General features: G+C 39.6%; 1 protein-coding gene across 1 annotated transcript in view; it reads right to left on the bottom strand.

The window, feature by feature from the left end:
• Positions 1-12,697, bottom strand: part of LOC138951375 (uncharacterized) — a 145,749-nt gene that overhangs the window by 63,814 nt on the left and 69,238 nt on the right. Inside the window, exons 4-5 of the mRNA XM_070322989.1 lie at positions 8,372-8,494; positions 5,672-5,788 (exon numbers count right to left, since the gene is read on the bottom strand). Of these exons, the coding sequence (XP_070179090.1) occupies positions 5,672-5,788; positions 8,372-8,494 (240 nt within the window). The remainder of the gene's footprint in view (positions 1-5,671; positions 5,789-8,371; positions 8,495-12,697) is intronic.

Here is a 12,697-nt window from a genome sequence, read left to right on the forward strand (position 1 = left end):
GCGGAATTGTATACTTGTGTGAGTAACGTGAGTGTGTAGATCAGAATGTGAAAGTTGTTTTGGACCCAGACACACACAGCAGACATCAACACAACAGCTAAGTTTCAGCCTGACAAAGAAATCCAGTGACACAGCTAATGGCTGTACTTGTTATTTCTCTACTAAAACAAATGTGTCAAGATTCCATCATTTTGTGGGAATCTCGAAATATGGGCCTTGACTGTGAAAATTGCAGGGCAGTGCTAGAGAATGAAATTGTGTTTTGTTTACGCTTGAAATTTAACTTCGGAATGGGTGTACACAATTGTTTCATTTATTTTATTTACATAAAACTGCAAAGTAACTGTGTTTTGAGTTCTACATTTTGATTCTATATCAGTTGTCTTCATGTGTGGACATACAAGACTTCATTCATTGACATATACACAGTCGAATTATATACTAAATTAATTAAAATAATTTAATGGTTCATCTTTTCAAAAATTATCTTCTGAATCAGCAAAATGCCCTTTATTTTCTTTTTTTTCTCTCTACAAGCCAGAACTTACATAAATATTAATTTTTTTAAAGTGACATGTCGCTTTTATTTACTTGTCTCATAGGTAGAGCAAATGCATAATGGGAAGGGGGTAGGGGTAGTACAATCATTACAATTCAAGATTTTGTGCATTAACCTTTGCCGTGCTTCCTGGGTTCACCTGTACCCAGAGACACACTAAAATCATTGTAACTCTGGAACCATTAAAGGTATCGTTTTGAAATTTTAAGTATCTCTCACACACCTAATTTGCTCTCTGTCTGCAAATTTTTAGTGTGTACATGACAAAACATTAAGATTAATTGATTATGATAATTTACATAAACACTACCGATGGCGCGGGTTCACACAAAGCCATACTTTTAAAGAGTAGTAGTGATTGTGACTATCCCTCTGCCGACGGCGCGGGTTCTGCTACACCCATAATTACCAAAGCGGCGGAACAGTGTCTGTCTCTCTGTCTGTCTGTCCGTATCCGTCTATCCGTCTATCTGACCGTCTGTCTATCAGACTGTCTGTCTCTGTCTCTCTCTCTGTCTCTCTCTCTGTCTCTCTCTCTGTCTCTCTCTCTCTGTTTCTCTCTCTCTGTCTCTCTCTCTCTTAGTCTCTCTCTCTTAGTCTCTCTCTCTGTCTCTCTCTCTTAGTCTCTTTCTCTGTCTCTCTTTCTTAGTCTCTCTCTCTCTCTTTCTTAGTCTCTCTCTCTTAGTCTCTCTCTCTGTCTCTCTTTCTTAGTCTCTGTCTCTCTTTCTTAGTCTCTCTCTCTTTCTTAGTCTCTCTCTTTCTTAGTCTCTCTCTCTCTCTTTCTTAGTGTCTCTCTCTCTTTCTTAGTCTCTCTCTCTCTCTTTTTCTTAGTCTCTCTCTCTCTCTTTCTTAGTCTCTCTCTCTCTCTCTTTCTTAGTCTCTCGATCTCGATCTCTCTTTCTTAGTCTCTCTCTCTCTTTCTTAGTCTCTCTCTCTCTCTTTCTTAGTCTCTCTCTCTCTCTTTCTTAGTCTCTCTCTCTCTTTCTTAGTCTCTCTCTCTCTCTTTCTTAGTCTCTCTCTCTCTTTCTTAGTCTCTCTCTCTCTCTTTCTTAGTCTCTCTCTCTCTCTTTCTTAGTCTCTCTCTCTCTTTCTTAGTCTCTCTCTCTCTCTCTTTCTTAGTCTCTCTCTCTTTTTTTTAGTCTCTCTCTCTCTCTTTCTTAGTCTCTCTTTCTTTCTTAGTCTCTCTCTCTCTCTCTTTCTTAGTCTCTCTCTCTCTCTCTCTTTCTTAGTCTTAGTCTCTCTCTCTTTCTTTGTCTCTCTCTCTCTCTCTCTTTCTTAGTCTCTCTCTCTCTTTCTTAGTCTCTCTCTCTCTCTCTCTCTTTTTCTTAGTTTCTCTCTCTCTCTTTTTTAGTCTATCTCTCTTTCTTAGTCTCTCTCTCTCTCTTTCTTAGTCTCTCTCTCTCTCTTTCTTAGTCTCTCTCTCTTTTTCTCTCTCTCTTTCTTAGTCTCTCTCTCTCTTTCTTAGTCTCTCTCTCTTCTTAGTCTCTCTCTCTTTCTTAGTCTCTCTCTCTCTCTTTCTTAGTCTCCCTCTCTCTCTTTCTTAGTCTCTCTCTCTTTCTTAGTCTCTCTCTCTTTCTTAGTCTCTCTCTCTCTTTCTTAGTCTCCCTCTCTCTTTCTTAGTCTCTCTCTCTCTTTCTTAGTCTCTCTCTCTCTCTTTCTTAGTCTCTCTCTCTCTCTCTTTCTTAGTCTCTCTCTCTCTTTCTTAGTCTCTCTCTCTCTTAGTCTCTCTCTCTCTTTCTCTCTCTCTTTTTCTTAGTTTCTCTCTCTCTCTTTCTTAGTCTCTCTCTCTTTCTTAGTCTCTCTCTCTCTCTTTCTTAGTCTTTCTCTCTCTCTTTCTTTCTCTCTCTCTCTCTCTTTCTTAGTCTCTCTCTCTCTCTCTTTTTCTTGGTCTCTCTCTCTCTCTTTCTTAGTTTCTCTCTCTCTCTCTTTCTTAGTCTCTCTCCCTCTCTCTCTCTCTTTCTTAGTCTCTCTCTCTCTTTCTTAGTCTCTCTCTCTCTTTCTTAGTCTCTCTCTCTCTCTTTCTTAGTCTCTCTCTCTCTCTTTCTTAGTCTCTCTCTCTCTCTCTTTCTTAGTCTCTCTCTCTCTCTCTTTCTTAGTCTCTCTCGCTCTCTCTCTTTCTTAGTCTCTCTCTCTCTTTCTTAGTCTCTCTCTCTCTCTTTCTTAGTCTCTCTCTCTCTTTCTCTCTCTCTTTCTTAGTCTCTCTCTCTCTTTCTTAGTCTCTCTCTCTTTCTTAGTCTCTCTCTCTCTCTTTCTTAGTCTCTCTCTCTCTCTTTCTTAGTCTCTCTCTCTTTCTTAGTCTCTCTCTCTTTCTTAGTCTCTCTCTCTCTTTCTTAGTCTCTCTCTCTCTTTCTTAGTCTCTCTCTCTCTTTCTTAGTCTCCCTCTCTCTCTTTCTTAGTCTCTCTCTCTCTTTCTCTCTCTCTTTCTTAGTCTCTCTCTCTCTCTTTCTTAGTCTCTCTCTCTCTCTCTCTTTCTTAGTCTCTCTCTCTCTCTTTCTTAGTCTCTCTCTCTCTCTCTTTCTTAGTCTCTCAGTCTCTCTCAGTCTCTCTCAGTCTCTCCCTCCCCCTCTCCCTCCCCCTCTCCCTCCCCTGCAAGAAGTCGGTGAAGGGAGAAACTCGATGCACCCACTGAAGTAGCGCTGTGGGTTTTCCTGAACCCACCCCGTCGTCAGAGAAATAAACGGTAAAAACCCTCTTTCAAATGTATGGGTTCAGACAAACCCGCATCGTCGTTAGAGAAATAAACGGTAAAAACCCTCTTTCAAATGTATGGGTTCAGACAAACCCGCATCGTCGTTAGAGAAATAAACGGTAAAAACCCTCTTTCAAATGTATGGGTTCAGACAAACCCGCATCGTCGGGCGTGTGTAGTCAAAAGCGGCATCCGGCAAAGGTTAAGGTGTGTATCTTTTTTTTTCCATCGGTAAGGATACCTCAGCTTGAATTTACCTAAGTTTTAGCGCATCCTAATCACTTTAGCACTTAATATCATATGTTTATTTCTGTTTTATGCTTGAAAATGACTTTCAAAACTGATACAAAAGTGTTTTTTTTCATATTACCAGGACAGTAACTATATTGTATGCTATATTTTGTTCCTATATTAGTCATCTTGAATTTTGATCAATTAATTCACAGTAAAATGTAAACAAATCTTCAGTAGTAATTGCATAAAAAAAAGTCTGATATGTCAATTATCATGTTATTTTTATCTTAAAATGGGCGCGTTAAATCCTAATCTGTTTGTTTTAATGGACTAAGCAATCCTTGGACTGACAGAAAAGATGTATTTTAAAAATTTCCAGTTACTTTTACTTATTTTTCTATTTGGAAGATAATATGCACTCTTTTCTGAAAAATGGGTAGGGGTCGGAGGTAGTAAAAGCATCACAGTTCTGAGTTCAAGATTTTGCGCGACAAGAGCTAGAGGTGTGTTTCTTTTAACTGTGATGAAGAGGGATAACTCAACTTGGTATCAAACACTATTTCTGAACACTGTAACCACTTTAGCACTTTTAATTATTTTTTTCTGTCTTCCAAGCTTTAAATTCAGCTTATAAAATGAATAAAACAGTGGTTTTTTTCTGAATTCACCAGTTAAATCACTATGTTGCATGTTCTATTTTGCTTCCCTATTTCTGTTCTTAAGTTTTGATCATCTGACTACCTTGCTTGTCTACTTGGAAGATACTATGCACTCTTTTCTGAAAAATGAGCAGGGGGTGGGGGTAGTAAAAGCATCACAGTTCAAAATTTTGCGCGACAAGGTGTATTTCTTTTAAAAGTGGTGAAGAGGGATTTAACTCAACTTGTTATCTAACACTATTTCTGAACACTGTAACCACTTTAACACTTTTAATTTATGTTTGACTGTGTTCCATGCTTTGTTTGTTCGTTCATGGACTGAAACTCCCACGGCTTTTACGTGTATGACTGTTTTTACCCCGCCATTTATAATAATAATAATAATAATAATAATAATAATAATAATAATAATAATAATAATAATAATAATAATAATAATAATAAATGAACATTTATATAGCGCAACATCATAACTTTACAATTATGCTCTTTGCGCTTGACACATTTAAATATAAAACACAGTTATACAAGCATTTACATTTAGGCAGCCATACGCCGCTTTTGGGGGAAGCATGCTGGGTATTTTCGTGTTTCTATAACCCACCGAACTCTGACATGGATTACAGGATCTTTTTCGTGCGCACTTGGTCTTGGGCTTGCGGGGGTGTTCGGACACCGAGGAGAGTCTGCACACAAAGTTGACTCTGAGAAATAAATCTCTCGCCGAACGTGGGGACGAACTCACGCTGACAGCGGCCAACTGGATACAAATCCAGCGCGCTACCGACTGAGCTACATCCCCGCCCGTGTTCCATGCTTCAAATTGGGCTTCAAAAATGGATACATAAGGGTTTTTTTGCAGATTCACCTGTAAAATCACTATGTTTGATGTTCTATTTTGCTTCCCTATTTCTCTTCTTCAGTTTGTGATCATCCAATTGTTTTTTGTTTCCATATTCACAATACAATATCACAATTTCTTCAGAAGGGTTTGCGTGAAAAAATCTCATACCTATGCTCAAACTTCAGTCGTTATCTCAAAATTTTGCGCGACAAGCACTATTCATTTTGTTATTTCCTGATAAATCAAACATTGAACTAACAGAAAAAGAAACCTTTAAAACTGCCTAACCACTTTAAAATATGGCCTCAGGTGTATACTCCAGCCTTAATTAGATTTCGATTCAGCTGAACTCATGGATTTTATATTGGATTTCGGTTGTTCAAGCCTGTAGTAGTTAATTTAAATGCGGTATGTTTGTGTTGTCTGCTCCAGAGATGTATATTTCGTACATTTGAGCATTCTGAACTGTTCAGTCGCTAAAAGTAGTACCCACAAAGTGTAGCTTCTCAACCCATGAGCTATCGGGGATTCAGGTCGGTTGCTGGGAGGTTATTTGTTTGGTTGCTGAAATCAACACTCCTTCCAGTTAACAAAGGGAAAGAAGCAGAGGGGGGAATAAGTGATTAAGAATGAGCGAGAGAGAGAGATTCGCAGCCGGTTTTATAATATGCAATACCAAACCTTACCATTTTGTGGTTGGTGCATTCCTTCGTAAGGCAGTTAGCGGAGCACCTTGTGTGTGTGGAGCGGCAGGCACAGTTGTCGTTCCTGTTGCACTCTGACCCCTCGCTACACTGGCAGCACTGTAAGAAGGTAGATTAAATTCTGTACAAATCATTGATGTGTGTGCGTGTGTATGTGTGCGTGCGGGCGCGCGCGCGCGCGTGTGTGTGTGTGTGTGTGTGTGTGTGTGTGTGTGTGTGTGTGTGTGTGTGTGTGTGTGTGTGTGTGTGTGTGTGTGTGTGTGTGCGTGTGAGTGTGCGTGTATGTAGAGGTTACACGCCGAGTCTCAGTGATTATTAAAAATAATGGTCGAAGTTTGCGGATCATGAAAAATGCGAGCTTTAGCGAGCTTTTTCATGACCGCGAACTGAGACCATTATTTTTTATAATCACTGAGACGAGGTGTGTAACCTCTTTATTCCTCCTTTCTTCAGTTATTCAAAGAAAAGAGGAGTTTTTTTGCGAAAGTTTGATCGAATCCTATTCACTCAACCAGTCAACCTGCGCAGGCGATCGATTAATACGCGGTTGTATAGTTCCGTGCAAATCATTCCATTCTGTTAACACTTCTTGTCAGTTTTCCTATTTTGGACTAAAATCAAGTACACAGATATGCTGTTATTCTGCTGTGGCGGCAAAGGCAGATATGTAGAGGTTACATGCCGAGTCTCAGTGATTATCAAAAATAATGGTCGAAGTTAGCGGATCATGAAAAATGCGAGCTTCAGCGAGCTTTTTCATGACCGCGAACTGAGACCATTATTTTTAATAATCACTGAGACGAGGTATGTAACCTCTTTATTCCTCCTTTCTTTAGTTATTCAAAGAAAAGAGGAGTTTTTGTGCGAAAGTTTGATCGAATCCAAATCACTCAACCAGTCTACCTGCGCTGGCGATTGAATAATGCGCGGTTGTATAGTTCAGGGAAAATCAATCAATTCTGTTAACACTTCTTGTCAGTTTCCCTGTTTTGAACTAAAATCAAGTACACAGTTATGTTGTTATTCTGCTGTGCCGGTAAAGGCAGATAGTGTGTGTTCTGTTCATGTTTTGGTATCGCTTTGGAAATGTTCTTTCTTCGAATGGGACAAGCAGACGAACTTTTGCACCCGTGTTCCAACGTTAAAAACTGTATGAAGTTCCGTTTTCTGGGGCAAAATAGTGTATGAAACCGCTGTATGTTCTTTAAATTGATGCGATGTGTGCATTTGGTTGCGTGTGATCTGTTTATAAAATGAAATATTGTCGAAAACTAACCGTCGGATTGCAGTCTCTTGTCCAAGCAACTCAGTTCAGAACATTTGGAAGGGGAACTACTCTTGTCGTACGAGAGTTACTTGCCTTGGGAGTTTGCGTGCACTCATAAGAGATCTAAGGCGAGTTTCTCTGCACTGATCGTTAGATTTGGATTTAGAAAACAACTAAACTCATAGATTTTATTTGGAGATTAATGTCTTCAAGCCTGTAGTTGCCAGTTTAAATGCAGTAGGTTTGTATTGTTTGGTCTAGAGATATATATTTCGTACATTGGAGCGTTCGGAACTTTTCAATCGCTAAAGTAGTTCCCTCAAAGTCTAACTCATCAACCTGTGAGCTATCGAGGATTCAGGCCCGTTGTTGGGTAAGTGATTTTGGTTGTTGGGTAAGTTACCGAAAAATAACTAGCCCTACATCTTTACAGAGAGAAAGAAGCAGAGGGGGGAATAATGTGTGTTCTGTATATGTTTTGGTATCGCTTAGGATAATGTTCTTTCGTCAAATGGGACTAGCAGACGAACTTTTGCACCCGTGTTCCAACGTTAAAAACTGTATGAAGTTCAGTTTTCTGGGGAAAATAGTGTATGAAACCGCTTTATGTTGTTTACATTGATGAGATGTGTGCATTTGGTTGCGTGTGATCTGTTTATTAAATGAAATATTGTTGAAAACTGACCGTCGGATTGCAGTCTGTTGTCGAAGAAACTGAGTGAAAAGAAGGGGAACTACTCTTGTCGCTAGACAAAGTATGAGTTACTTGCCTTGCGGGAAATTGCTTGTGATGAACGTTTGAGCACGGCAAATCTAGATTCAGAAAACAACCGAACTCATGGATTTTATATGAAGATTCATGTGTTCAGGCCTGTAGTTGTTAATTTAAATGCAGTATGTTTGTATTGTTTGGTCCAGAGATGTATACTTCGTACATTAGAGCGTTCGGAACTTTTCAGTCGCAAAAAGTAGTACCGAAACGGAACAACTTCTCAACCCATTGCACTATCGAGGATTCAGGCTGTTGCTGGGTCGTTATTTGTTTGGTTGCTGGGTCATTATCGAAAAATAACTACCCCTACAAGTTTACAGAGGTAAAGAAGCAGAGGGGGGAATAAGTATTTATATGTGTGCGTGTGTTATAGTTCTAAGTTTAATATTCTTTGTGCTTTTCTGACACACACACACACACACACACACACACACACACACACACACACACACACACACACACACACACACACACACACACACACACACACACACATAACCTAACTCTGACCCTCAATATCTTACTTTCTCTCTCACTTGTGTCTCATCCTCATTCTGTCCGTCTTTCTCTGTCTATCTGTCTCTATCTCTGTCGTTCTCTCTCTGTTTGTCTGTCTGTTTCTATATTTGTCTCAGAAACTTACACGGCGTTGACACCTCTTTGCCGGGCAGTTGGTGCATTGCTTGCCTTTGGCATGACAGTCACAGTTCTTGGTATTGCATTCTGATTCGTCGTTACACCGGCAGCACTCTTGTATCTTGTTCGTCTGGAACAACAACACATCCGAAAGACACATTTCGACACAGAAACAAGCCAAACGTTTAGAGATCAACACCTACAAGCTGTGCTCAATACTATCAAGAGACAACACAGAGAGAGAGAGAGAGAGAGAGAGAGAGAGAGAGAGAGAGAGAGAGAGAGAGAGAGAGAGAGAGAGAGAGAGAGAGAGAGAGAGAGAGAGAAAGAGAGAGAGAGATAGCGTGATCCAGAGAGAGAGAGAGAGAGAGAGAGCAAGAGAGCGTGATCCAGAGAGAGAGAGAGAGAGAGAGAGAGAGCGTGATCCAGAGAGAGAGAGAGAGAAAGAGAGAGAGAGCGTGATCCAGAGAGAGAGATAGAGAGGGAGAGAGAGAGAGAGCGCGTGATCCAGAGAGAGACAGGGATAGAGAGAGAGCGAGAGAGAGAGAGAAAAAGAGAGCGAGAGAGAGAAACAGAAAGAGAGAGAGAGAGACAAAGAAAGAAAGAGAGAGAGAGCGAGATCAAGAAAGAGAGAGCGAGAGAGATCAAGAGAGAGAGATGGAGAGAGGGAGAGAAAGAGAGGGAGAGCAAATTCAAGAGAGAGAGAGAGAGAGCAAAATCAAGAGAGAGAGAGAGAGGGAGAGAGAGAGAGTGTGTGCATGGGTGTGTGAGTGTGTGGGTGTGTGTGTGTGTGTGTGTGTGTGTGTGTGTGTGTGTGTGTGTGTGTGTGTGTGTGTGTGTGTACAAAATGTTTCTCTGGTTCTGTGTGTCTTTGTCACAATCACGGACAAAGAGATATAAAGAGAGGCAGACAGGCTGGAAAACAGGCGGACACATTAACAGACACACAGACAGACACACGGACAGACTAACAGCGAGACAGGCAAACGAAATCAATAAATTATTGTGTATTTAGTGTCTGCACACTATCGTTTCCTCTTGCTTCTCATAACTACGATTTAAGCAGAAAGGGAGTGTTTTGTAACACTGTTATTCTGTTTTGCGAGTTTTGGTTTGCTTTTGCCCAAACTACAATGTCCTGTGAAAACATCCATCCTTTCGATAATGGCGTGTGTGTCGTATCACACGAAGTACAGTTGTTGTTCATTGCTGTGTACGTTGTTTTGAAAGTCCTTAATTACACATGTTATTACTGCATGCACAGCTTACCGTTAATTGGAAAACATCATTTATTTTTCTCAAAGAATACTTCCACTAGCTGTGTGCAACACGTGTGTACCCTAGATGATTGCGTAAGATCACATGTGAAGTTGATGTTTCAATTCCAAATGTGCATCTTGTCTTACCAACTTTCAACAGCAGCAAGGTTTGCTGGAGCAACACACTCAACGGTGTACTTTTACAAGATCATTTTCCCCCGTTTACACTCATTTTACTAGTTGTTAACACTTGCCTTAGAAGCAGCGTTGTTCCCATAAGTTCCACCCAAAGTGCGATAGGAATGAGGAACATAAAACTATTTCAGGAGGTCAAAATACATCATTGCTCTATTTATAAACTCCCGCGCTGTGAGCTCCATGACAGAAAAGTTAACACTGGCTTCCAAGAGAAAACTTTCAGGAACGTGAATTTTAGTTTCATTAATGATGAAGGATTGCAATATGTATGGGTCATTTTAAATACTGTAAAGCATTGTAAGAATATTGTAGTTTAAGTATTAGAGAGGATAAATGTACATTGGTAGTGGTGGTGGTTAACTTAAGGATAATCTATGTATTATTGCGCGTTCTGCTAACGAAACGAAACCGACAATGGCGTCTTGGCCTGTGCGTTTAGTTTCACTTTTGTTAACGTAATGGGAAGGAAGACAACTGATGCAACAATAAGAAAGAGTAACGTCCCATGTCTTGATTCTTCTGTTGGAAAAAGAAGAAAGTCATACAGGGAGCAGACGACACAGCCGAAAACAAGAACAAAAGAAACGATTAGTACAATGTTGTAAATCGTAATGTTTCTTTTATTTGATACATTTGAACTCAACAAATTTTGAATAGGGGCAGGGAGAACGTTCAACGTGTGCAGAATATTCAGAATATTGAATGCGATAGAAGAAAAGTGTGTGCGTGGATCTGTCTCTCTCTGCAGATTCACTTATTCCAACTCATTTATTCGGCTGAGAATTTCATGCAAAAACTGATATTTGTAGCATTTAGTTGTTCAGGAACATACTAGTTATAAAGAATTGTGTGAATATAAACACGCGTTCGCTAAGCTTTCACACACATTTCAGAGCTCGTTATTCCTTTCGATTTAACCACAGCGTGTTAACAGATCAAAGAAATCAGACGTAAACTCCGACCCCTAACCTTGGAACTGCGCACAAAACGCTGAAAAAAGTACCGATAGCCAGAACCACTAACACTACCACTGTACACTTATCCGCTCTAATATTACAACGCCCCTCGTATGCGCGCGTCACAGAATGAATTCCAGTGTTGCTCCATACTGAAACAGTTCATATTTCATGAACAGAAATTGCTGTTGTGTTTTTTTCTTTGTGAGTGAAGTCAGAATGTCACTCATTGTTTTAAAACTGATATTCAATGTCCCTGTTTCATAATCAGATCGTTTCATTCCAACACCACAAAACGTAAAATGAAAACAAAATGCCATGTTTCGTCCAACTTGTTTTACATTTTACATTTAAACAAAAAGTTTTCTGATGACTGATCCCGATTTTCCAGTGTCAATCTTTTAGTTTCAGATTGACTAAATCTTGTGATATAACTTCACATCACCTATTTTTTGTCTCCGATAAAAACAAAGAAAAAAATGTTCTTTCTATAATATGATCTTTCCTGACCAAAACAACATTCTGTAAATTATGGCGAATACTTGTTTGTCGCCAAAGCTATGCTGTTCAAGATATTTCGAGAAAAAAGCTTCCCTAAAATCAAAGCACAATTAAAAAAATAGTTTTTGACCAAACAGATTGTTGGTGAAGCTATGGTTTATGGAACCTCGATCTCCGTGAAACGTGATAACCATTGAAAAGACCAAAAGGACAGCACGTAACATGACCCCAGACATTAGAGACTATAGCACTGCTGTGTGCCTTCATTGAAGAATGGCGCTTGTTAATTACATTATACATCTGCCATGCTTCTGGTTACAAGTAGTTGTTTTTCCCTTCTTCCTAAAAACTTTCGTTTAGCCCTGTTACTGTGTCAATGGGCATATTATTGGCATTGAGTGCAATTTGACAACAATTCGCAAAGTCATGGCCGCGTTTTATTGTTTTGGAACGTGTGGTCTCCCTAACAAGTAACGACAATCAGGTTTTTAAACAGTATTTATTCAACAGCAATGCCTAAAAAAGACCTTTAATGTCCAGGCGACTTTTCTTACTTTGACCGCTCCACAAATTACACGATTGTGTAGGCTACCATGAAAAATAGATTTTATCTGAACGATATTATGATTTATTTCTAAAATGCTGACTGTAAGCGTGTGATTATACCGACATGACGAGGAAATATAAAACAACATGAGCCGTTATTTTTGAGACATTTTTGTGTTATTATCTGCTAACTGTCAGGATATTAGACATAACGGTTTTATTACCGGCTTATTTCAACCAAAATAATTAGCGAAGCGACCCCGTTAATACGATGGAAGGAAAAGCTAAAATAAAGACGGGGGTTGAACCGAGGGTCGTGACCTCTCTTACGTGAGCTCATGCTGCCAATCACTTACCTGACCTCATGAATATTAACATCGACAGAGTTCTCACACAAACATCCCTCACCTGACTAAACAGGCCTTTTGTTATCAAAGAGAAAGGGGCAGATTCAGAATCAACATAACAACAGTAAGGAAATTACTTAAAACTACATTTGACATAAGCTCGGTAACGCAATTTCAGTTTGATTCTTCACAAATGTAACAACGCAAATTAAAATCGAGCTGAGCACAACACAGCAATCCGAGAAGGTGGGTGTTGCATTGCCATTCTGTTCACATCTACCTTTTTGACTTTTCGGTATTTCAGCATGGTGAAGTATTGTATTGTTAAAAATACAAAGTGTCGTAAAAAAAAGTGTGTGTGTGTGTGGGTGTGTGTGAGTGTGAGTGTGAGTGTGTGTGTGTGTGTGTGTGTTTGTGTGTGTGTGAGTGTGTGAGTGTGCGTGTGTGTATGTGTGTGTGTGTGTGTGTATGTGTGTGTGTGTGTACAAAGTGTTTCTCTGGTTCTGTGTGTCATTGTCACAATCGT

This window comes from Littorina saxatilis, linkage group LG16 (genome assembly GCF_037325665.1).
Source record: "Littorina saxatilis isolate snail1 linkage group LG16, US_GU_Lsax_2.0, whole genome shotgun sequence".
NCBI lineage: Eukaryota > Metazoa > Mollusca > Gastropoda > Littorinimorpha > Littorinidae > Littorina > Littorina saxatilis.